The sequence below is a fragment of the Ochotona curzoniae genome, unplaced genomic scaffold (assembly GCF_017591425.1).
Source record: "Ochotona curzoniae isolate NIBS_2020 unplaced genomic scaffold, NIBS_Ocur_1.0 scaffold_2476, whole genome shotgun sequence".
In the NCBI taxonomy this organism is placed as follows: domain Eukaryota; kingdom Metazoa; phylum Chordata; class Mammalia; order Lagomorpha; family Ochotonidae; genus Ochotona; species Ochotona curzoniae.
The window spans coordinates 13111989-13136628 of NW_024467095.1; the positions used below are offsets into that span (position 1 = coordinate 13111989).

Below are 24640 nucleotides of genomic sequence, written 5' to 3' on the forward strand. Positions count from 1 at the left end.
ATTTTTTTCCCATTCTGTTGCTTCTTTCCTTTGCTGTACAGAAGCTTCCTAGTTTGATGTAGATCAGTTTTCACAGTGTCTAATGTAGCCAGTTCCACAGAAAACGTTCCTTTAGTTGTAAGGAGTTGATGTTATATGTGGGAATTTATGTTTTAATTAGGAAAGTGAAAGATTGCAAAACATGTTTTTGTCGGTTTTTGTTTTTGCTGCTGCTTCTATCTGGGCTTTTGTAATGTTGTCAATACGGAAGTGAGAAGGGATCACTTTCTGTACCCCTTAGTGTAAAGGAAGAAGCCATCGTGAGAAGTCATTGACAGTTAACTTAATGAACATCCACATTTAAATAGTACAGGCTAGGCATCTGCAAATCTGAAAATCCAAATTACACACCCCCAAATCATAAACATTTGGAGCACTGACATGATGCCACCCATGGAAGATTCTTGACTACATGCAACATGTCTTAGTCAGAATCAGGTACACCAAAAATGTCCTAGGAAATTACCTTCAGACTGTGCATGTCAGGGTGTAAATGAAACAAAAGAGTTTGGTTTATATGTGCGTCCTATATGAAATATATTTCAGTAAGTGTCTGCAGGTATTCCAAACTGTAAACATTTTTTTAAAAGTCAGAAATCCAAAGCCTTTTCTAGGATCAAGGGTAATCGGGTGTACCAGGTTGTGCTGTTGCTTCTTTATGTGTGGGTGCCCTCAGGCGGCTGATGCATCTCTCGGCTTAGAGCTGTTAGCACTGCTGTCTTGTCCAGCTGAGGGGCTGATACGTATGGTCCTTCTTTGGTTCTAAAAGTCAACACTCTTGTGGTTTTAAATAAACCATAAAAATACCTTAGTAAGTAAGAGAATTACTGTTTTATGGAAGCCAGGGAAGAAAAGCTGATCAATAACAGGTGAGAAGTTTGGCTTCTCTAATTTCAAAGTAATGTCAAGCGGTTCCTATTGTGATGTCTGTATGTTCAACTTTTCTGGCATCTAGTAATCGAGGTATTTTTCTTTATTTAGGTCACGCACTATAAACAGTATCCACCAAATACAAGCAAAGTTTATTCCTACTTTGAATGCCGTGAAAAGAAAACAGAAAACTCCAAAGTAAGGAAGGTGAAATACGAGGAGACAGTATTTTATGGGTTGCAGTACATTCTTAATAAGTACTTAAAAGGTATTAACTTTTCCTAGTACATTTGCAACACTGCTTTTATGTGACTTCTCATTCCCTCCCTTGTTGTATTGTTCTGTTATTTGAAGTAGCTTTCGAATATTCTGTTGTTGACATTTATTTCACTGCTGTAATGATTCTTCCTAATCTGCTAATTTAAAGGCATAATTCAGTGTGTTGCTTGGTGTTCTAAACATTAAAAAGTTTTTCTGAACCTCCAAGCTTTTGCAACTAAACACTGCGGGATTGAATAAAGACCTGTTGAATTTTATGTTAGTGGTGACTCTTTTCACATTCTTGGCTACTTTAAGATAAAAAGTTCAGATATGCCATGAAATGATAGAACTTAAGTTAGGTGCAAAAAGCACTTATTGTAGCATACCCAGGATCCTTTAAATGGGTTTATTATTGGTATAAAGTTACCAAAGGCTGATGGCACACTTTAATTCACTTCTGGAGTTTGAAAGCTTTGTAAAATAGCAGTTATGAGTGATAACTAAAATGTGTTGCCTCTTCTCAGCCAGCATTAGCTCAAGTAGCTCCGCTGTCGTTACTCATTTAACACTCAGTGTCCTGTAAGTAGGTACTAAACCATTGTTGTCCTCAGTAAAAGCCAACTGAAAGTGCATCTGGGGGCAGAAATGTGGTAATTGTGGAAATATGGCTCACTGAAGACATTGCTTTATGATTAAAGTGAGACGGCTCACCTGGAAAGTGTAGGACACTTTTGAATCATCTCAAATGTGAAACGTGACTAACTTAATAGGGATAAGTTAACTTATTGTGGATTTTGAATTACTATGCAAATAGCTTTTTGTACATCTGCTTTTGTAACAAATTAACATTTATGCTAAGAGTGAGTTGTTGAAAATACGAATTCCTTTCTGACTGTTACTGGCTCTATGTAAGTCATTTAACCTTTCAGTTTCTTAAACCATAGAATGGATGAAATATAATGTGGCTAAAAATGTTAATTCTGTGACAATTCAGCAATGCAGAATATCTTTAGAAATCGTAAACTGGAGGTGTATGTCCTTTTAGGCAAAGTAGTGACCAAAGAGAAAATCCAGGAAGCCAAAGAGGTCTACAGAGAACACTTCCAGGATGATGTCTTTAATGAAAAGGGGTGGAACTACATTTTGGAGGTAAAAACAAAATACTCTTAAGCTTTGATCTGTTTTGTATTGCTTTTTCAAGACTGAGTTGTCTGTCTGTCTGTCTGGTTTGTTTGTTTGAAAGACACGGTTGCGGGGAGGGAGTATGAGATCATCCATATGCCAACTCGCTCCCCACAGCTACAGCGGCCAGGACTGGGCCAGGCCAGAGGCGGGAGCCAGCAGCTTCATCCTGGTCTCCCACATGAGTAGCTGAGGCCGGAGTATTCAGGCCTTTCTTCACCACCCTCCCAGCAGAATTAGCAGGGAGCTGGTTCAGAAGTGGAACAGCAGGAACTTGAACTGGTGCTCATACGGGATACCAGTGCTGCAGACGGCCACTTAACCCGCTGTACCACCATGCCAGACCCAGAAGTGTTTTTCAGTTCAGAATTTCCTACAAAGGACTTTTAATAGAATAGATTATCATTCAACTCTTTTCTGCTTGTGATCTATTGTGGTATTGGAATACATCTAGAATTTGTTGGAACAAACTCATTGTTTATCTGAAGAGCAGAGGGAAAGCATTTTAGCTTAGATAACTTTGCAATTTCAATTTTTAAAACGATTTTATTTATTTGAAAGTCAAAGTCACACACAGTATGCACTCTTATCTGTCAGTTTACCTCCAAAATGGCCAGAACTGGGCTGGTCTGAAGCCAGGAGCCTGGAGCTTATCCCAGGTTGCCCGTGTAAGTTCGGGGGCCCAAGTACTTGATTCATCTTCCTCTGTTTTCCCAGGCACAGTAGCAGGAAGCTGGATTGTAAATGGCAGCTGGGACTTGAACTGGTGCCCATATGGGATGCCAACACTGCATGCAGTGGCTTTACCCGCCTTGCCACAGTGCTTTCTCCCACCCCAGTCTTTGGTTTCTTTTGCTTCTTTTCTTTTCTTTTTTCTTTTTTCTTTTTTTTTTTTAAGATTGGTTGATTTGGTTGAAAAAGCAAAAGAGAGATCTGGCTCGCTCCCCAGGGTGACCACCACTGCCAGGGCTGGTGAAAGCTTCATCTGGGTCTCCAGTGTGGGTGGCAGGAGCCCAAATGCCTGTGCCGTTTTCTGTTGTATTCCCCAGCTCAGCAGGGAGCTAGACCAGAGCTGGAGCAGCTGAGCAAGAGCTGGTGCCCATGTGGCACTGGCCTCTCCGCCATGATGTTGGCCCTTCTTCATAAAGGCACTTGACAACATTAAATGTAAAAATTAATGTCAGTGCCTACACTTATTTTTACCTAACTTAGCAGGGAATAAAGTTATTTTAACCAGATGATTAGCAATGCAATAATGTTCCCTGATGGCGACTTTGACCTCTATGAAATGTGAGCAGTTACTGGGACAGGCAGTCGAGGACCATGTATGGAGTGATTACTTTCCTTGTCCTCTCATCAGAAATACGATGGGCACCTTCCAATAGAAGTGAAGGCAGTTCCTGAGGGCTCGGTGGTTCCCCGCGGAAATGTCCTCTTCACAGTGGAAAACACAGACCCGGAATGCTACTGGCTCACCAACTGGATTGAGGTAGGATGATTATTACTATTATTATTGTTAACATTACTTGAAGATATAGACTTGGAGGGACTGTGTTCCAACCTGAATGACTCCTCTATCCATTCTCGAGTTAGTCTTGGCTCTGGCAGTGCCACCTAATATTTTCAGCTTCTTATTGTAAGTACGAACAAGATCAGTATTCATTTTGTTAACTTTCCAAGTCGGTGTCACAGGCTGATGCTTTTTTTTTAACGTGTTTTCCTTGCATGCATATCTAACTATGAGTATGTTTTCACATAGTTACAGTTCTTATAATTTACTTAACTATTCAGTAGTTTAATTTAGATCTTATATATGAGTAAAATACCCAAGATTCAACCAAGTTTCAAGTTTTTAAACTGTTTAAAATTTACTATTTTCATGTTACCTGAAGAAAGAAAAAGATCTTCCATGTGCTGATTCACTCCCACAGTGCCACCAACACCCAGGAGTAGACTAGACTGGAGCTGGGAGCCGGCCTTTAATCATGGTGTCCTGTGGGCATGGCTGGGACTCAAGTACTTGACCCATGGCTTGCTGCCTCCCAGGGGGCACATTCGCAGGGAGCTGGGATCAGGAACAGAGCTGGAAGTTGCACCCAGGCACTGCCGTCAACGATGCCACATCCTACATGGCCTTTGGACAGCTGTGGGCTCTTTAATTTGTTGTCACAACTGACTCTCTAATCAGTTTCTGGTTAGGCTAATTTATTGTTATTGTAAGATGTGTATGCTGTAAAACATTATATTTGAGATTCACCTGAAAGACCAAAACACTTTGAAAAGGAAGAGGTCCAGGAATGCATCTGAATATATGTTTGCAGTGAGTACATTTTGCTAAATTAACAAAAAAGTTCAACCATTGGTACAAGATTAGAGTATGATGTGTCTCATTTAAGGGCCTCCAAGGGAGAGGTGGCTGTTCATTCGTAACTAACTACTGATGTTGTTAAGAGTAAAGACTTGGATGAGAGCAGAGCAACAGGTAACTCTAAGAGAATCATTAAATGGAAAGTAAGGTTTTGATAAGGGGGAGGGGCACAGGGAGTGGCATAGACTTTTATCGCACAAGAGAAACTGCAGTAGGAGATACGCATTTAGTTGGCCAACAGGGTAAGATCCAGACAGCCCTGATTTCTGTATCAGTTGGCATTTTCGCCTTTGGACAGCAGATGATCATTGAAGGTTTTTCAGGAAAGATACAACCTGAGTGAAGAAACTGAGTGAGTGATGATCAGTGGCCATGTGAAGAATGAGTAACGGAAGTTCCAAGTAGGGGTTAGCAGGGTCCAGGGTGGCAGGCAGAGGAATGGCAGCAGGAGACTCGTCGGAGGTTAGAGGTGATCAGAGTTTAGATAATAATTGCATCAGTTTTCTGTTGTGTAACAACCTGCCCTTAGACTAGTAGCTCAAAACAAATCTTATTTCCTATTATCCTGTGGCTGACCGGATGGTTCTGTGCTGGCCCTCGCCTGCATCTGAGGAGGGTCCCAGCTCCTGCTGTTCAGTCTACAGCAATTGGCAAGTCCAAGGCTAAATTGTCATTTTTGCTCATTTTATTTGTTGATCACTTAGTTGGGATTTAGAAGCTTATTTTAGAACATTAAGAAAATGATTGTAAAGGACTATATGATGTAATGATATGGGGAAAATCAGTGGGCAAATCCCAGAGCATATGGAATTGTATCATGGAATAATAATTAATTAAAAATATTTTGGATAAAATTCATTGTAGTCATTTTAGCAGCACTTTGTAAAGCGAACTTGAAGCTGCTTCTGATACGCCACCTGGTGCACAGTATGGCCAGTGGAGAAGTGCATTCCCAAGCCCTGATATTCACGTGGTTGCTGCAAGCGTTAGACTGCTTTGGGAATTTCTCAAAGGCAAGGAAGAGTGGAACTGAGGAATGGTTGTTGTCAGAAAGTAGGAATATAGTGGTTCTTCCCTTTTGCTCATTTAGGCACTGTTAAGAGTCACGAGTTACAGAGACGGTAACTGCAGTTGCACGGCCCATGCAGAAGCATGTCATAGAGCTGCTTCATGGGGATCTTTGTTATCTGCTAAGGACATCAACCGAATGGAAAGGGTTCTGTGTTGCTTAAGTGTCTCTCACTCATGGGCCTATCACATTGAATCAGAGTCATCTAGCCAAGTGAGTAGCTTCTTCAGAGCAGGGACTGTCCAGCTGTAGTCTGCAGTCAGTGCTGCTCTGTAACCTGCTTGATCTGTCCACCTCAAGCTCAGAAATCAAGTGTCAGAGGGGTACTGCCCCACCACCCAGAGTGAGTGTATTTCATAAGACTGTCAGTCCATGACCAGTTGAAAATCCTTTTAAAATTTGGCCCTTTACCACAGCTTTCCAAGTATTACTTGCTTGTCTGGAGCTCTGGGTAGAGTAGAAACTACTATTAATGAGCTGGTTTGCCTCTTGATTGCTGATTGGTTGGTAGGCTGAGCTATGTAGTGTGTCTGGAATACTGCAGAGTAGGCAAGCCATTGTACACTGGAAGTGTCTCCTTGTTATTTCTAATAGCATGCAGCCCAGGACATCCCTCGGAGAGAAAGCTAGGATTTTCCCAGAAAGAACAAAGTGTTTTGTGTATTGATATTTAATGATTAATTTTGTTGCTTACAGACTATTCTTGTTCAGTCCTGGTATCCAATCACAGTGGCTACTAACTCTAGAGAGCAGAAGAAAATATTGGCCAAATATTTGCTGGAAACTTCTGGCAGCTTAGATGGTCTGGAGTACAAGTTACATGATTTTGGCTATAGAGGAGTCTCTTCCCAAGAGGTAAGGAGTGGAAATGTACTTCACTTAGTAAAGTGTAGGTTGACTGTTAGTGCACCAGTGTAAACTCGGGTTGACCGTTAGTGTACCAGTGTGAACTTGGGTTGACTGTTAGTGCATCAGTGTGAACTTGGGGGGTATTATTGGGATTGGGCTTGGTTGTTAGCATGTCACATTTTGAAATTCCAAGGACTCAGTCAATAGATACATATTAAGTATCTACTATGTGTCAGCCTCTGTTCAAGGTACATGGGATATAGCCTTCAACAAAAGTCCCTGTCCTTTATATATTAGATGGATGGATGAATGGCGGATGGATGGACAGACAGAGACAGACATAATAAAAGTATCAGATGTCAAATAATGCCACAGAGAAGCACAAGGCAGGGTAAGGGAAGAGAGAGTGATGGGAGGTGGGGGTGGGGCACTGTGGAGTAGGTCTGAAAAATTCTTAAATATTCAGGAAAAACGTAATCTTGTCAAAAGGAGCTATTATCTGATAATAGTTAAATATCTTTCTAAGACTAGCTAAAGACAGTAATTTCTTGGGGTGCTATATTGTCTGCCTTCAATATGGACTTTTCTTTTTCCTTTTTGGAATTTGGTTTCTGGTTAATCTTCTAGACTGCTGGCATAGGAGCATCTGCTCATTTGGTTAACTTCAAAGGAACCGATACAGTAGCAGGAATTGCTCTGATTAAAAAATACTATGGGACAAAAGATCCTATTCCAGGCTATTCTCTTCCAGCAGCAGAACACAGGTAAATAATGATGATGATACTCTTCCTATTGTCTAAACATTTGTTTGTAAGACTAATCTCCTGTGCTTATATTGATGACACTTACTTACATTGCCACCTAGATATTTTAGTAGTGGGTTTTCTTTGGATGGCTGTATTGCCACATGCAATTACGTTTTCTTCGTCAGTCAGATCTGGAAGTGCTCACTGTTGTACAGATCTCTTCTGTCCTTCCTCACTCTTGGCCATGACATGACCCAGTACTTCGTGTGAGAGATGAGAAAAGCCCTGTTAGGAACGATGAGTGTTCAGAGTCTGCTTCCTGATGTGCCCTTACTGCCACGTGGTGACTGTGCATCAAGCGCCGTGTTGGAGAAAGTCGATGTTTAGGGAATAGTGCTAAAGCAGAGATTTTGTAAGGAGCATAGGGAAGCCTGAGAAGATAGGATTACTAAGGGCCCTCACAGTTCATTTTGACATTGAGCATTAATTATGTGCATGTCATGCTAGGCTGCTCTTGATTAGGCTTTTTTTTAAAGCAGGCACACAGTTTCCATTTGCTAGTTCATTCCCCAAATGACCACTTACCTCCCTAAGTAAACATTAGCAGGAAACTGGAAACAGAGGCAGAGCTGCCATGTAGACATTCCAGTATGGGATGTGGGTGTCTCAAGAAGTGGTTTAACTGCTGTGTAGCAGACACTTCTAAATGGGAACAGACGTAGAGCAAAGAGGTGATATGATCAGAACCTCGTGTGTTGTTTTGATAAGAGGGTAGGCTGTGAGCTGAAAAAAAGCCTCAAGAAGTTGATTATGGGAAGCTGCCTTGAGGTACTGGTTGCAGGATGATTGGAAGCAAGTAGAGACAAGCAAAGACATGAGAGGTGGAAGTTGTCACAGCTTAGTGGTTGGAGTCAAGACTCGGTGCTGAATGGAAACAGCTAGTGCTTCGGAGCACTGCTGTGTTGGCAGGGCCTGTTGAAAGCTTTCACACACGAGTTCAAGACTGGTGAACTGAGAAAGAGTTTGTGATGAACTAACAAGCGTTTTAGGGTCAAAGTATCTTTATTTGGACTTAGGAATGCATACATTTCTGAAACTTTTTAATGTGGTGTGCACATACTATACCATCCACTGGTGATTTTCACAATGGTGACATCCTCAGTACCAGAGATCTTGAAAGTAAACATATCTATAGGACTTAGCAGTTAAAGTAAGACACTGGTGGGCATATGGTGAAAATGCACTTTATTTTATGGCCTTGTGGTATAATTCTGACTTCTTTATCCAGGAGGCTTGAGATGGTAACACAGTAGCATCTTTGACACAATGGCAGGGAATAGTGAAAAGAGCATTGGCCTGAATGTTGGCAAACCTTAGAGCTGCCACAGTGGGCATTGGGCAATACGCTTACCACCCTGTTCGCCAGTTCTTCCGTCAGCCAAACAAAGCTACCTATAAGGTATCAATCTCTCAGTAAAAAGAACCCTTTTTGAGATTGTAGCCTTTTTTACATGATAGAAGCTTTCATACTGTTTTATTTTTCTCTAAACACTAATACTGTTTTTTCTTGATATATTCATTAGTATTAGATAATCTATAGGTGAAATAAATAATTGCCATTTGAAAATATTAACAGGTAGACAGTTAATTGACGCTGTGTGTAGGCAGTTATTCATACCGTTTCAGTGTGTGTGTATATATGTATGGCCATTATACATACATGAATACATATATGTATTACATACATATACACATGTATGTATAATGGCTGTATACTTGTATACATACATATATATACATACATATAAAATTAAATGGCATGATAATTGCCTAAGTAATTGCCTCTGAAGTATAAAGGTTTTTTATTTTTCAAAAGACCAAAGTTCCCTGCTGCTATTGGTATATGTTTCAGAAATTCACAAGAAGTCCTTGCATTGCCTATCCAAATAAAGCAAGCATTTTTAACCCTTTCTGACAGCTTGGCGCACAGAGGGCGTTCAGGCAGTGTGCTTTAGCTCACTGATTCAAGGAATACCCCCAAAAACCCACAACAACAAGAGACAGAGGAGTTGATTACTGGCTGAGTGTAATTTAAATGCTAAGTAAGTTCATGATCACCAAAGAGGAATAAGGTGACAGTGCTAGTGTTAAATGAGCCACGGTGTGGTCTGGCACTGAAGTTCCATTGTGGTGTAATGAGCATTCATGCAGCCCCTCACCTCTGTGAAAATGATGTAAGCTGTAATGAAGAGTGGTTCAGGCCTAATACATTTGCCAAGTCAATGTGTATTTTCATTTTGTTTTCCAGTACCATAACAGCTTGGGGGAAAGACCATGAAAAAGATGCATTTGAACATATAGTAACACAGTTCTCCTCAGTGCCCGTGTCTGTGGTCAGTGATAGCTATGACATTTATAATGCCTGTGAAAAAATATGGGGAGAAGATTTAAGACATTTAATAGTATCCAGAAGTACAGAGGCACCACTCATCATCAGACCTGATTCTGGAAATCCTCTTGACACTGTATTAAAGGTAAATTTTAATGTGTTACTTGATTATATCAGTGCCCATACATCATTTGTGCCAATTTCATTTATGTTACACCATTTTTGAACTGTCTGAACTGGTTTCCTTATTTAAAAATCACAGCCTAGAGAGAGTAAATCTGCCCAAGGTCACACATTAATAGCAGGGCAGAGATGCCAAGAGTTGTGAGCTACATAGTACTGAAATGGCAGATGCACTGGGTTTTCTATTTTACTTCAAAACTAATGAACAGTGCTACAGTTTTAATCCTTTGCTTTGGTCACAAGCCACTACTATAGCTTTGAAGTTAGTGCAGAAGAAATATGTGCGAGGATGAGGTAGAATTAGAATAATTTAAAAATACTTTGCAAGTAATCGTTCTTGAGAAATGTGGTCCTGCTGCAGTTTCCCAGCATTCAGGATGTGCTTTCCCGTCTCTGCAAAGCACTCACCAGGGCAGGACTCTTTGATGCCTGCCACTTATAAAATGCTGTATACGATATTTAATCTTTACCAAAAGCCCATTGTACCAGCAAAAACAGTTTAAGGACGTGTGATGAATGTTACTATCTGTGCTATTGAAGAAAACAAGAGGGTTCCAAAGGTTAAAGTAACTTGCTCAAGGTCACATGTTAAATAAGGAGTTGGATATCCAGTCTAAGTCCTGAGGTGCAGCCCTCCCACTTTGTCACGTTGTCAGCTAGTGTGCAGGTAATAAAATATACTCTTTAAAAAGGGGTGCCCAGAATCCAGGAGCCTCTTCTTACTCTGATGACAGGCCTATCTGATTCTGATGGTCTTGTCTTAACCTGAAATGTTTGGTTTATGGAAACTTAGTACATTTCATGTGTTTACTACTGTAAACTGAGTCATCTGTATGTGATTTTCCAATTAAGAGTCTCTAGTCAGCTTATCTGGAGGAAGAAAGTGTTTATTGGGGCAGAGGGGAGTGTTGTAGGTCTTCAGCATCTGGCCAAACTTCCTAAAACAGTTGAAATCTATGTGCAAGTGTTCAGCCACTCCGGGAGCCGATGAGTGAGGACACTGCACAGACGGCAGTCTGACTTCAATGAAGAGGGAAAAAAGAGAAACTGGCTTATGTGTGTTTCATGTCCCATTCTCTACCTGGTACAATTTCTCTGCACTTTGTGATTCAGATAGATGTATATTTTGAATTCTATCACACATGTTGAACCAGGTTTATTAGACACAAGCAGAGTAAGTCCAAATCAAAGTCAGGAGTTCTGTAAAATGATGCCTCATAACACTTCCTAAAGTCTGTTTATTGCTTAAATGTCCTAAGAGAATTTTTTTCTTCAATTTTAAAGATGAGGAGGCAAAACTTATCTTAAACCCCTTTTAAGGTGTCTCAGTTGACTTGATACCACGTAGTGTCTGTTTCTGACATTAAAAGAGAGATTGGGGCCAAGTTTTAAAAGACCCATACATAGTGCTATAAAATTGTTAAAATAGTTATACTCTCAGGATTGTCTGATAAGGTGAATTTATTAGCTGTTTCACTTGTTTTCAGTGTGAGTTACTTGGATGTTTGCTTTTCCATTTAGGTTTTGGATATTTTAGGTAAAAAATTTCCTGTTGTTGAGAATTCAAAGGGGTACAAGTTGTTGCCACCCTATCTTAGAGTTATTCAAGGAGATGGAGTAGATATTAACACCTTACAAGAGGTAGGTGTCTTTTCATGAAAGTTTAAATAAAGCAGATGCTGCTTTTTATTAATTTAATAACATTAATTTAAATATGACTTTTTTTCATTTGTGTTTATAATGATTTCTGTGTATTAGAATAAAAAGAACAGTAGCTTTAAAAGAGAATAGCCAGCCAAGGAATTTGTATTGTGATGTAATGGGTTAAGCCACTGCCTGTGACACTGGCATCTCATATGGACACTAGTTTGAGTCCTGGCTGCTCCACTTCCAATCCAGCTCCTTGCTGATGCCCATAGGAATGTAGCAAAAGGCAGTTCAGCTCTCTGCCATTGTCCGTACCCACAACGTCAGGATATATCTAAATAGCAGAATGACAGATTTATGACTGCTCTGGAAGGGCTATACTGTTGTAGTACTAGGGGAAATCAGAGGCAGAGAAGGAACATGAGGAGAGGTAAGGGGAAATCCCAGAGCCTATGCAATTGTATCATTTAAAAAAGAAAAAAAAAAAAGAGATGGTCTAAGTCCTTGGGCCCCTGCATCCACATGGGAGACCTGGATGAGGTTCCTGGCTTCAGCCTGGCCCTGCCCAGTCATTGCAGCATTGGGAAATAAATGAGCTGATAAAAGATCCTTCTGTGTGTGTACAGCTCTGCCTTTCAAATAAAGTAAATCTTAAAAAGTAAATTGTCCACCAAACCAAAATTAGATTACTCTTCTTATTTCATTGGCTATCCTGGGTGGTGAGATGAGACTACCACTATGACAGACAATGTCAAGGACCATCAAATGTAGCATTAGCCAAAAAGGCTTAATCTGCTCCTGTTGGTCTGAGTTTAAACAAAAGGGAGCTTCACATTATCTAGTAATGTGAAATTTAGACAGTATTCACAGGCATATAAGAAATCAGTTATATTCTTACTTTTAGTAAAACTAAGAGGCAGAGGTTAAGAATAACAGTAATGGAACTTGATGCTTAATTTCAAAGAGGTGATATAGACTATTTTATAATTTCTCAAAGAGCAAGAAAGGAATATAATTGTCAGTTTTGATTTGTACATGCACTAAATTAGTACATGTCCTAATTTTGACAAAATCAAAAATCTGCTTGCTTTGCAACAACTTCCCTGTCTACTGGACTGTGAGCCTACAAGTCAAATATGCACCAGACTGAAGTCAGGAACCCAGAACTGAAATCCAGGTTTCCACATGGGTGGCAGGAACCCAGGGTAAAAACCAGCAGGCAGCTGGAGGTGGGATTTGAACCCAGGCCCTGTAGTGTGAGCTGTGAATGTACGCTACAGCAGCTAAGCTGATGCACCGAACACCCATCCCATTTATTATCCTATACATAGGCCAGCAGTATTTTTCCTTTCTTCCCCTTGAGTTGTCCTACACTTCTTTTCCTGTATTTTTTTCCTCCACATTTCTGGAAATGTTTCTGATTTGGTCCAGGGTGACACCCCAGCTGGGCAAGGTAGATCCCTGTTGTGATCGGGGTGTGCTCACAGCGTTACCTCTTCTCTGCCAAGGTGGTCATTGTCTAGGGTGAGCCCTCAGTGGCTGTACACCCTGCCTGGAGTCCTGTGAACCATTCGCAGGACCTGTGACACCTCTGCGGTGACCCACGCCTTGCGTCAGATTCCCACAGTCACAGGGAACAGAGGATCCACTCTACCCCACAAGCCTACCTCGTCCAGTCCACTAGAAAGCCAGGGTGTGCCAAGAGCCGGCTGCCTGTTACTGCTCTGCCAAGGCAGTTTGAGTCCAAGTGCCCATGACAGTAAGGGCAGGGGTTCCCTGACCCCTTCCTATGCTCCAGGCCAGACTCAAAGTGGGAATGGCAGGAAATATCCCTCCAGTAAAATCTCTGGTCACATGCACGTGCAAGCCACAGCAGCACTTCTCCCCGCTAGTCACCTGGCGCATTGTGAGGGGAAGGGAAGAGAGCGGTGTTTCTCCTGATGGGATGAGGCGGACGCCTTGCCCTGCTCAGCACTCCCAGCTGCCCTCTGTGAGCTGCGCTATTACCAGTGACTACCTTGCTTCAAGGGGATGCGTCTGCAGCCCCCAGCTGTGCGAATCTCCAGGAGAGTCCACACAGCTCCACAGCGTCTCTTCTTTCTGGACAATGTCCAACTGTAAACTTGTGTCCGACTCTCCCCTGAGAATGTGCTTCCTCCACTTCTGTCACCTCCCCCTGGCCAGATTCAGCACGTCTTTCCGCCATGCAGCCATCTTAGGTGTCTGCTAATTCATACCTAGTCAGATCTCCTGCCGACTTGTTAGTATAAATCTTTTTACAAAGGCATGTTTCTCCAGTTCCATGATTTCCTGCTAATAGAAAAATCTACATGCCTAAGTTTTAAAACTTGTAGTGAAGAAACTTGGCCTGTAATTCAGTGATAGGCAGCATATCTAAAACCGGGACAGTGTCAGACTGTGTCCTCTGTCATAGACTGCGTCAGCCATCATCACCTGTTTGTTTTTCTCTGTTGTACTCTGCATGTTTTCCATGTTAAAGTCCACTTTGCTCGTAGCTATAACCAGGGCAAGTAAATCTGAATTTAGAGGCTTTCCGTACCTCTTGGGTTCAAGTGCAACAATAAAGACTTGAGACTGGATTAGTGGATGACTTGAAGTATACTTTAAAGTGTGTGTGTTTTCCATCTAGCAGAATTGGTTGGGATTTAAAAAGAAAATATATGTTCCTTGTCAGAACTGTCTAGCTGCCAGAATTCTGTCCACAGAGGCCTGTAGCTGGCCTCTAGGTGATCCTGCTCCAGAAACAACCCATGGTAAATCTTAACCTCCAGAGCGCCTGCCCATAATTGTGCTTATGTCCCTGGAGCTCCAGCCCGTCTATATCTCCGGGATAGAGTACGTTATACTGTTGCCACCACCACCCTTGACCGTTGATTATGTGTGCTCTGTGTGACAGGCAGTGATGACAGACATCCCTGGAGTTAGTAACCGGGGTGATGCAGGAGGCTCATTGCTATTGGCATCTGGATAGTCTGGTAATGAGGGCAGCTGACACTAGTACACATTTGATGCCAGTTTTTTCTTACTCCCAACTCCTCAAATACCCATGACAGAAACAGCACAAACTCAGGAACTGGAATCCCCTGCTTTAACACACGTCAGCATTGCTCTGTTGGGAACTGCTGGGTCTTTGAAAGAATATGCTCTGTTAGCTTTGTCTCCGTGTTTTTTTCTTAACTGTTGAAAAATGAATGTAGGATGCTTCATTCCTTTATACTGCCCTTTGAAAAGTATCTTCATCTTCTTCCAGATCACTGAAACTCTTTATTTATCTTCCAGATTGTGGAAGGCATGAAACAAAAAAAATGGAGTATTGAAAATATTGCCTTTGGTTCTGGGGGAGCTTTGCTACAGAAGCTAACAAGAGATCTCCTGAATTGTTCCTTTAAGTGTAGTTACGTTGTAACCAACGGTCTTGGGGTATGTCCTCTGTGTGTCTAAATGAAGGACAGATAGTGGGTGCCATAGTCAGAGTGTAATGCAATTCAGATTCAGGACTGCTAACACCTTGTCAAGTACTGTTAACCTCAACTCAAACATAAGGAAGGAAACACGTTAGGTAGTAATAACATGACTAGATAGATGGGAAAATGAGGAACAGTGAAGTGAGAGATGATTTAAGATAGGTAATGGAGTTTCCCGTTGGTTCTGGACATATTTTTGGATCAAACAGTAAACCAGATTTGAGTGAGCATGTCAGTCAGCCTGGCTGTCACACGTTATAGATGAGCAAGTACGTAGTTACACATGGTTCCTGTCAACCTTGTTTCAGGGAGGTAGGGTAAACAGTGTGGAGTACAGTGTCGGGGTTCTGTTCCTGAAGCCACGAAACATGCAGCTGAACTTCAATTCCAGCTCTTGCGTAGCCTCTTGGATGGGGTTCTATGGAGCAGACAGGGCAGGTGAAGCCAAGAAGCCAGACTTGGCCCCCATCTTGCACCACTTGGCTTAGGAGAATGCCTCCTGCCACTGGCATCGCTGGCTGTTGCTGGTAGATCTGCCTTCTTTCGTTCTGAACCTGGAACACTCGGCTGACAGGAAGGTAAGAGTAATGAAGGACAGCTGAATACCAGGACAACCTTTGCCTAGACCCTGATTGCCTCTCCAGAGATTTAGTAGACACAATGTTTTTTATGTACTACCCTTAATGTCTGAGTGAAGACCATTTTTATATTTAAAAGGATTACACTGGAATATCAGATAGTTTTGAATAGGAAGCAAAGGATACTTTAGATATTTTAAAACCAGCTAAGTCACATTTATACTTTCAGTTCTTTTTCAAAAAGCCAGAAATGGGTTGCTTTAGTTTTACTACAAAGGGCCTCAGAACGTAAATTCTATGCATTGCTAAAGTGAGCATTTGGTAGACATTTAATTAGCCTATTTCTCTTATCTTCCTTTGGATTTCAGATTAATGTCTTCAAGGACCCGGTTGCTGATCCCAACAAAAGGTCCAAAAAGGGCCGATTATCTTTGCATAGGACGCCAGCCGGCAATTTTGTTACACTGGAGGAAGGAAAGGGCGACCTTGAGGAATATGGTCAGGTGTGTATCTGCTCATTCTTTTTTATTAAGCACCAAACATTAAAAAGTTGGTGTTCACGGTTACTAAAAAGGTTTTTATGTTGTATTTTACTTTGCTTTGAAATTGTTTTCAGAACTTTTTTTTTTCTTTTTGTGGATGACAAAGTACTTAAAAGTATATAGTCACTGGAGCTGCATTTTGGCACAGCAGATTAAGCCCCGCCTGTAGGACCAACATCCCAGACAGACACCAATTTGAGTCCCAGCTGATGCACTTTCAGTTCAGCTCCCAGGAAAGCAGTGGAAAATGGCCCAGGTCTTTGCTCCACACCCACATGAGACATGAGTGGAGTTCCAGGCTCCTGGCTTTGGCCTAAGTTGGCCCCAGCCACTAACATTTGGGATGTAAACCAGCAGATGGAAGTCTCTAACTCTGCAACTCTTCAAATAATTAAGGAACTTCAAAAAATATTTTTTTAAAAAAGACTTTCCAATAAAAATAAAATCTTAAAAAATATATATTTAAAAGATGGAAAATCACTGTCTTGGGCTACTCAAGAAGTTGCTAAGTTGGAGAGGTTTTTTATTTATTTAAAAGGCAAAAACATATCTTGCATCTCTTAGTTTATTCCCACACTAAAGCCAGGAGCTGCAGGGGTCTAAGGTGCTGGGGCCATCTTCTGCGCCTCTCCCAGGCTCGTTAGGGAAGGGGAGCAGTGGCAGCTTGAACCAGTGCTCAAAGTGGGATCCAGCATTGCATGAGGGCAGTGGCTCAGTCTGATGCACAATAGCACCTACCCCTGTTTCATTTAAAAATGTATCAGTATCCAATTCAGATGTTTCTTTTTTTTTGTCTTATTTCATTCTCAGCAACTTTATAGGATAAAAAAATAAAAATGTTATGTAAATATTATAAAATATAAAAACAGTACCTTGATTCAGATTCTGTGACTGGTAGTGAAGCCTTGTGATTCAAGCCAACCAAACTGAAAAAGACTTACAGTTGCTTAAGTAGCGCATGTGCTCTCCTGGCCCATAGCATGCCAGAGTGCAGTTATATTCATGAATTCCAAGTTTATCAACTTTGTGGTTTTTAAGCCACTGGACTGAAACAATATTAGAGGGAAACAACTCATTATATATATACATATACATATATATTTTAAGATTCATTCATTTTAATTGGAAAGGCAGATTCACAGAGTAGGAAAAGACCAAGAGGAAGATCTTCCATCTGCTGGTTCACTCTCCAGGTGACCACAGTGGAGCAGAGCTATTCTGAAGCCAAGAGCTTCTTCTAGGTCTCATGCAGGTGCAGCGTCCGAAGGCTTTGGGCTGTCCTCTTGCTTTCCCGGGACACTAACCAGCACCCACAGGGGATCCCAATCCATGCAAGGCAAGGATTTAGCCACTAAGTCGTCACACTGGGCCCTACTCATAAATATTTATACTCTCAAAACTTTGTTACTTAGCTGTTACTTTCTATCTTGATTCTTTGTACTATGCAAAATTTATTATTCATATTGCATATGTATTTTTAAGATTGAGTCACAACTCATGAAATCATAACTTGTTATTTAAGGGAAAAAATAGACACATATAAGTTTCCATTATACTGGCAGAAGCAGGTCCCTTGCTGTATGCCACTGAGCATCACAGTTACCGGCTAGACCCCTGAGTTGGTTTATCCCAGTGAACCATGAAGTCATTGACTGAGGGTGGAAGTAAAGCCTGAATGTGGCTTTTTAAAAACCTATTTAAATAAGAGTACGTAGATGATACATGGAAACATCTGGAGTAAAAGCTTATACTCTCCTCCACATTTTGTTTTATCAAAAGAAAAAACAACATTCTGTGATAGGTGGTATTTAAGTTTATAGAAGAAAATTATACAACTAGAACAATGTCATTTGAGGGCAACGCAGGACAAAAATATTAATGTCATGTACCTTCAAACTAGATGATGGAAAATGAATTCTAGAGTTTTTGGATTTTGTTTTTAAAAAAACACAGGCAGATCCTCCTTTGTAAGACAGGAATGGGTTTAGGAGAAGGAAAGGGAATGTCGTCCTGATTCTTCATCTGTCATTGCTATGGTTTATGGAGCCAGAGGTTACATTTATCAATGACTTCTGGAATATACAAAGTCTAACTCGGTCACCAAGTGTGAGTCAAGAAATCAGTACCTGTTTTTGTTTTTTTTGTGACTGGCACATTTAACAGTCTGACTGACAGGTTCCTTCAGTGTGGAATGCTTCCGTCGGTCAGGAGGATAACGGAAGCTCTGGCCGACTGGCTCTGCTGTGCTGTTGGTTTTCAGTGACATTATGATTCCCCTAGGCAACCAGGCATCTTCCTGACATGGGACAAGACAAAGAGACAGTGGTTAGCTACATTTTCTGTTTTTAAGAAAACTGGCTTAAGAATGCAATAGCATAGTCATTTTACTTCAGAATCATACATAGTAAGATGTTGTTAATACTGATGCATATCATCTGTGTCAGAAATGATCTCATTCCTTGTCATGAAAGTGAACTCTCAGTGGGTTGCCATTTCCTTGGTATCTTGCGGTTTGCCTACCACACCAGTGTTCTTTGTATATCAGATGAGTTCACAAAGTTGAACACCATTAGCTTCTCTGTTCAATTACTTTTTAGATAAATCTTTCAAAGCATGAATAAAATTGTTTGTTTGATGGTCTCTGATACATTCACTAACTTTAAATTTCTTCAGGATCTTCTCCATACTGTCTTCAAGAATGGAAAGGTGACAAAAAGCTATTCCTTTGATGAAGTAAGGAAAAATGCACGGCTGAATATTGAACTGGAAGCAGCTCCTCATCAAGCTCTGTCTTAGGACAGGCGTGTGTGGCTGTGTGTGCATACGGACCTGCCCGTTCGCATACAGGTGTGTGTGTGTGTGTGAGTGTGTGAGTGTGTAGTACATGTTGTTTATTGTACAGATGCGTGAAGTTTCTTTGTGTTTAATGATACATTACAGCCAAATTATTTGTTGGTTTATGGACACACTACCCGGTTTTTTTTTTGTTGTTGGTTTGTTTTCTTTTTTCCAGTATTTAGGTGATCTCAAATTAGGAAACACGTATAACCATGTAAAAACTACTAATGCTAAAGTAAGCTTTTTAGGGCCCTTTGCCAATAGGTAGTAATTCAATCTGATATTGATCTTTTCACAAATAACAGAACTGAGAAACTTTTATATATAACTGAAGATCACATAAAACAGATTTGCATAAAATTATCATGATTGCTTTATGTTTATATTTAACTTGTATTTTTGTACAAACAAGATTGTGTAAGATATATTTAAAGTTTCAGTGATTTAACAGTCTTTCCAACTTTTCATGATTTTTATGAGCACAGACTTTCAAGAAAATACTTGAAAATAAATTACATTGCCTTTGTCCATTAATCAGCAAATAAAACATGGCCTTAACAAAGTTGTTTGTGTTATTGTACAATTTAAAAATTGTGTCAGGACATAACTCTTTAGAATCACCAACCTCACTGCCCTTTGTAGAATATGTATTAATCATTCTACATGAAAGAAAGTAATGATTCTTACTGGAATGCCTAGGCACTGTACAGTCTTGGGTCATTGTATTGTACCGGTGAAATGCCAAATTAGAAAGGCCTGCACTGCAATTTTATATGTCACATATTGCCTGTGGCTCTATTATGCACCTCGAGATTTTAAGGAGATATGTTTTTAGAGAGAATTTCTGCTTCCACTATAGAATATATACAAAATATAAAATACTGACAAAAGTGGAAGTAGTGTATTTTAAGATAATTACACTTTTGAATTTATTTTTCATATTGTATAGTTGGTATGATTAAATGAATTACTGGAGTGGGTAGTGAGTATACTTATTTTAAATGTTTGATTCTGTTATGTTTTTCATTAAGTTTTTTAAAAAATTAAATTGGATATTAAATTGTATGGATATCTTTTATTTTAAACCAGATCCCTCAAAAAGTAGCTCTGAAGCAGTTTCTAAACAAAGTTTGATTTCCACTTAGTAGCATGACAAGTTTCAATAATAAATTTTTTTAAAAATAACTAATAGAAAGTGTTCAGTATCGGACCGCTCTGCCAGGTTCTGAGTCAGTCACAGGAGGGAGACTTGTTCTCTTCCAAGTGCTTCTTTCCTGTGTTGGTCTGTTCTTCTGAGGCACGAGTTGGCTCATTGAGGCCTACTGGCCAGATTTTGGACTGTAAGCAGAAAGTAAGTGAATGTAACAGATCCCAGACAGTACAGAAAACATGGTCCTGTACACAAAATTATACAAAAGTTGCAGCCCCTCTTCTAAGGAAAAGATTGTGCCTTGCGTTTTAAGAGAAATGTTGGTGTGCAGGAAAGGCAGGCCTAAAAAATTAATACAAAGTGTTATCTCTCTTCAATCTTTTTAAGAATCTGTTACCAGAAGATTGATTTAGAAAAGCTTTACAACATGCCATTAAATGAGAATTTTTAAAAACTGAAAAGCCATAAGTCATCTGTCTACATAGTTACATAAGAAGTTATCATTAGAATTGGAGTCGAGTTATAGACATTCCCTGAGTGGCGTTAGGAGGAAGTTAGGTTTGTACAGATGCTTCTAAACAGTTACTTGCAGAACAATAAGCATCATTTAATAACAACTAAGGACCTAATTTTAAGCTGGTTTTCTTTTATGTATTTAAAGATTAGTAGTATTAAAAAGGTCACACCTTCCTCACACAGCGTGCTGAGGGGCTTAGAGTGAGAAGCCCTGTTTATTCTCAAAAGCAACCCACCCACCAAGGTCTCTGCTTCAGTTTCTTGTGTTCTGTGTCACCAACTCTAAAATACCTAGAGTAGTTTAATCTTGAATTGAGAATGCTGAGAGCTGTACACTGGCACACAACCACAAATTAGGAAATGGCACCAGTGAGTCCTATTTCTGTCCCTGATCACACTATTTGACCGGCCCCGTTCTAGGCACCGGTTGTTACAGGAACGTTAGCTGCGGCTCTGCTGTGTGCCACACCAGAGCGAGCCTGATTCTTCCAGACTAAACGAAGTGGTATGTGTGAGATTCAGTCAGTAGATTTGCAGTTGAGATTAATCCCCCTCAAGTCATAAGAATTTAAATAGGAGTAGAGTTCTATGTAAAAGTCTTAATTTATTTGTGCCATGTACTTAGAAGAACATGATTTTTTATGAGTATCCTTTATTTCCTTTCCTGAAATAAATTGTTACACAAGTTTTTATATTGAAATCCATCTTAGAAAAATGACAAGGTATTTATTGTTTGCCATAGTAATTTAGAACTCATAACCAAATATTTTGTAGTTTTACTTTCCTTTTTAACCCACTTACTGGAGAATGTTAGTCTTTCTCCCAGGTTGTATGTCAAATCAGTTCTGATATGTACTCAACATCAAAGATAAACATGTAATAAACATGGAAATAAAGTTTAGCTCTACTAGTCAAATACTATTAAATGTTGATTTGTGCCTCAAGTAATGCCATTTCCAAACTACCTCTGTCAGTGATTCCTCCAAATTCAGGAACTAGAGTTTGAGAGAGTGGGGATGGCCATTTTCACCATTTTCTGCATGTGCAACTCCATGGATGGCAGTGCCACTGCTCAGCAACACTGGAGGGGAGCCATCTGGGAGCGGGGCTGTGTCTAGGGGTTGGGCGGGGAGAGGGGCAGAGCGTTGTTTTGGTGGTGAGCTTTTAGGTTTACATCCCAAACATTTCACCGCATCTGTTAGGTGGGTAATTGACAAGAAAGGCTTCAAGACATAACAGTGTGACTTGATGGATAGGTGCCCACTGGAGAGACCACAGAGCTCTGATTCCCATATGTGTGGCACGGGCTTAAAGCCTTGGGCCATCTTCAGCTGCTTTTCCTGGCACATTAACAGGGAGGTGATCAGAAGTGATGCAGCAGTGCTCTTAAGAGATGCCCATGGGGCCTGGCAAGGTAGCCTAGTGGCTAAAGTCCTTGCCTTGCACACCAGGGTCCCATATGGGTGCTGGTTCTAATCCCAGCGGTCCTGCTTCCCATCCAGCTCCCTGCTTGTGGCCTGGGAAAGCAGCTGAGGACGGCCCAAAGCCTGGGGACCCTGCACCCACGTGGGAAACCCAGAGGAAGCTCCAGGCTCCTAACTTCAGATTGGCTCAGCACCAGCCATTATGGCCTCTTGGGGAGTGAATTAGCAGACAGATCTTCCTCTCTGTCTCTCATCTCTATAAATCTGACTTTCCAATAAAGATTTTTTTAAATCTTTTGAAAAAAAACAGAGATACCAATGATGAGGATCTTTGACCTGCCACAATGTCAGCCCGTTTTTCTTGGTTTTTAAGCCCATGAGAATTTAGTGTTAGACACAGACCTTTTTTCAGAAAAACTCTTCAGTTGTGAATAAACAATACAATTTGCATGTAATGGAAGGGGGCTTGTTCTGCAGACTCTTAAGAACTTCAGTGAACTTCAGAGCAGAGATGAGAATCTAAGTCTTTTTTCCAGCATTGTTCTTTGAGCCAAGTAAACTAGATGCAGTTGACTTCAACTCAGTTTCTACAGACATCACCGGGACAGAAGCTAATTTACTGGCTATCTAAAAGATCTTTTGGTGAAGGAACAAACTTAGAGAGTAAAATTAAGGAATCTGACCACAGGATGTGGGAAGATTAAGAAGAAATTCCAGGAGTGATCAGTTTAAACCAATAGCAGCATACTAGGAAAACTACCTCTCAGAAGCAGAAGACTTTTCAGAAAAGTCAGCAGGCCAGGTAGTTCTGACACCCTGCTGCTGCTGAAAACAAGAAACTGATGAGGGACTACTATATTTTTAAGGTTAAGCATTAACAAAACAGTAAAAAAATTACCAGGTCAACTTCCTAGTGCAGATGGTAGCCTGGAGACAGCCAAGCACGGAAGGGCCTGCAGCCTGGAGTGTTCACCTGGGGGCTGCTGAGTGTCAGTTCAGGACTTGATGAATGGAGAGCCCTTTCTGCCATGAAGCTGTCCCCTCTCTCCCTCAATTTTCCTTCATGTTGAGGGTGAAGCAACAGCTCAGTCCCCACGCCCTAGGAAACTGCAACTAAAATTGCTTTTGTTCTGGGCTGAACAAGTTAAGGAAAAAAAAAAAAGGTAAATTGGCCTTTGTAATCTCATTCCAAATCCTTTACCTATTGCAAAGAAACTCCAACTAAAAACTTAGCTTAAATTTGACTGGCAGAAGAAAGGAAATCCTTCTTGAAAGGACACTTTCAACCCAAGCCTCAAAGAATTCCGAAAACAAGTCTGTAAGGACTGTGAACAGCTCAGAGTCATCTGGTAAGGACACCATGAATACGAACAACAAAAAATTCATAGATACTGAAATTATGGGATAGGTTACAGAATAACTGCTCAGTACATTTTTTTAGAAAAATAAAATATGTGGTTGAAAATACCTACAAGGAGTAGGAAAATTTCTAAATGACCCAACAGGTTTTGAAAGGAACACTATCTATGGAAGTAATAATAATACCAAAACTAACAGTCGTATCAGGAAGCTATAGAGCAAGCAAGTGATTCATTTGGAAGCCAGATTGGAATTATTTGCAACCTAACACAAAGCAAATGTAAAAAGAAATTGTGGGAGCAAGCATTTGGTGCAGCAGGCAAGTCATCTCTGGGCTGTCCACAGTGAGAGCATCCAGGCCTGCTGAGAGCTGGGCCACACCTTCAGGTGGATGGCACAAGCATTGCCCACCTATTTCACTGAGAGACCACCAATAGGGAACATCTTACCTAATAGGTTCCCTCCCAACAAGGAGGGGTCAGGGAAAGCTTAAAACCCCAACATCTTTCCTCAAACCTTTGGTTTCTCTTCCTCTTTTCAAGATGCACGCCACCTCCGGCTTTCTCTCAGGAGGTGCCTTCCCCTTTGTCTCCATTCACCTGGTCACTTCTCAAACTTCCCTGTCTCCAGCTGGTTCCCGGCTTTTTATTTCTATATTAAGCCGAGGAAATAACCCACCATGGTTTTCTGGTAACACACATCACATACTAGAGTGCCTAGTTTAAGTCCCAGCTCCTCCACTGCCTGTTTAATTTTGTGTTATCATGCACTCTATAAGGCAGCAGATAATGACTCAGTTACTCAAATCAGACAACCGCATGAGAGACCAAACAGGTTCTTTGGCCCAGCCCTGGATGATTTGGCCTTTGGCAAGTGAACAGTTGAAAGATGCATGTCTTCCTTTCTTAACACATTTTTTAAAATTAAAGTTAAGGGACTGGTATTGCAGCATGACAAGTAGGGCTACAGCCACTAGGCTATCATGCTGGACCAGAAAACAAGTAAATAGGTTTTTTTTTTTTTTAAACAAAAAAAGTACCGCATGTTTTCATTCACATATGGAAGTCAAGAAGTTGATGTCATAGAAGTAGAGCATGGTAGTCCCATAAACTAGAAAGGGTGTAGGGGAGGTAGAGATGATGAGG

At 40.7% G+C, this 24640-nt stretch overlaps 1 protein-coding gene across 2 annotated transcripts in view; it reads left to right on the top strand.

Annotated features, from left to right (window-relative positions):
- The window catches only part of NAMPT (nicotinamide phosphoribosyltransferase), a 31534-nt gene extending 9904 nt beyond the window's left edge, over positions 1–21630 (top strand). Inside the window, exons 2-12 of one of the 2 annotated variants that reach the window (XM_041002002.1) lie at positions 1021–1177; positions 2216–2319; positions 3713–3841; positions 6486–6644; positions 7266–7402; positions 9693–9918; positions 11478–11597; positions 14904–15044; positions 16035–16169; positions 18882–18997; positions 19056–21630. In XM_041002002.1, coding sequence (XP_040857936.1) covers positions 1021–1177; positions 2216–2319; positions 3713–3841; positions 6486–6644; positions 7266–7402; positions 9693–9918; positions 11478–11597; positions 14904–15044; positions 16035–16169; positions 18882–18997; positions 19056–19089 — 1458 coding nt within the window. In that variant the 3' untranslated portion in view covers positions 19090–21630. Of the gene's footprint in view, positions 1–1020; positions 1178–2215; positions 2320–3712; positions 3842–6485; positions 6645–7265; positions 7403–9692; positions 9919–11477; positions 11598–14903; positions 15045–16034; positions 16170–18881 lie in introns of both variants that reach the window. The other variant, XM_041002003.1, reaches the window with a different exon arrangement.
- Positions 21631–24640: the final 3010 nt, after the last annotated feature.